At 64.3% G+C, this 1,391-nt stretch overlaps 1 protein-coding gene across 1 annotated transcript in view; it reads left to right on the top strand.

The window, feature by feature from the left end:
* Positions 1–437: 437 nt before the first annotated feature.
* The window catches only part of MNEG_16434 (hypothetical protein), a gene marked incomplete at both ends in the record, with an annotated part of 1,779 nt that continues 825 nt past the window's right edge, over positions 438–1,391 (top strand). The window contains 4 exons of the mRNA XM_014035096.1: positions 438–485; positions 729–794; positions 1,024–1,089; positions 1,231–1,355. Coding sequence (XP_013890550.1) covers positions 438–485; positions 729–794; positions 1,024–1,089; positions 1,231–1,355 — 305 coding nt within the window. The remainder of the gene's footprint in view (positions 486–728; positions 795–1,023; positions 1,090–1,230; positions 1,356–1,391) is intronic.

The raw sequence follows: 1,391 nt of genomic DNA, 5'->3' as shown, positions 1-1,391 counted from the left end.
AAGCACGCCCTGGCGGTCCTGGGCGCCTCTTTGCCGTGCCTTGTGCACACACGCAGGCATTTCCGAGTTTTCTCTGCACGAGCCCCGACGTCCAACGCGGCCGCTCGATCGATTTTTGGTAATAAAAGCCTTCAGGTGACCGCCGCGGAGCGCCTGGTGCGCTCGGGGTGTTGACAGCGCGCAGCAGATCGGTGCCGGGGCCAGCCTCGTGGCGTACTACCAGTCTTTTCAACGCGCGTATGGCAGTTTAAGTATCATAAAAGGTCGCCACGCGGAGCGCTTGCCACCTGACGGCCCAGCAGCGCATCGCTCAATATCATGCCCCTGGGACGAAGCCCACTGCAGCACTGCTGTGGCATCACCCCCACCGACCTCGGCCCACCCGCCAGCACCTCCCCGCATCCTCGCCCCACCAGACCCCGCCCCGCCGCAGCGCCATGGCCAAGACTGATAAGAAAGAGGCTAAGGAGGCCAAGCCAAAGAAGGTGCGTCTCATGTGGAGATCTTGAGGCAGGAGCGCTCGCAGCAGCCCACCCCGCCCCCCTCCCGGCAGCTCACGCCCTGATTTTAGTGCGGCAGACCTTTTGTGTGTGTACGTCTCTGTATGCGCCGTGCTGCACGCATGGACAGCGCAGCTGTCCACCTGCCGCCTGGCGCTGCCTGCCTGTGGGCCGACTCTGTTAGCCGATGTGTGTCGCGGGGGCATGGGGAACCCGCCTGGCATGCAGGTGGTGGAGAAAAAGGCTGCCAAGCCCAAGGCGGAGAAGAAGGAGAAGCCTGCCAAGAAAGGCAAGGTGCGGGCCACTGGACAGCACGCTCTACTAAACGCTTGTGGCCTCAGTGAGCTTGTGGGGCCTGGCCCCACCTGGCCCACCCACCTCAGCCAGGTGCATGGATATGCCCCGACAGTGCGGTTTGGGGTGCTGGGGCAAGTGCTGCAGTTGACCAACGGCGTCACTTCAACCTGGGCCGCTGCCAGGCGACTTGTCCAAGTCGCGGCCGGCCGCGCGCGCCGCTGCGCAGGACCCCAACGCCCCAAAGCGGCCAACCGGCTCCTACATGTACTTCTCTGCAGACAAGCGCGGGGAGGTGGGCGGCTGGTGCTGGGTCATGGGTGGCGCGAGGGGTGCCCTGGCCGAGATTCCGCCCAACATGGGCACGTGGCCTGCTCAGACCCCTTTGTCACCGCGGCGTCACCACGCCTACCCCTGGTCCCGCTGCCCTGTGCAGGTCAAGGAGAAGAACCCCTCTTATGCCATGGGCGACATTGCCAAGGAGCTGGGCGCCATGTGGAAGGCCCTGAGCGACGAGGAGAAGGCCAAGTACGAGGAGATGGCAAAGAAAGACAAGGAGCGGTACGAGAAGGAGAAGGCCGAGTACGAGGGCAACTG

This window comes from Monoraphidium neglectum (assembly GCF_000611645.1).
Source record: "Monoraphidium neglectum strain SAG 48.87 unplaced genomic scaffold scaffold06365, whole genome shotgun sequence".
NCBI classification, from domain to species: Eukaryota; Viridiplantae; Chlorophyta; class Chlorophyceae; order Sphaeropleales; family Selenastraceae; genus Monoraphidium; species Monoraphidium neglectum.
Note: the sequence above shows the minus strand (reverse complement) of the source record. Positions and strands in the feature narration are given on the sequence as shown.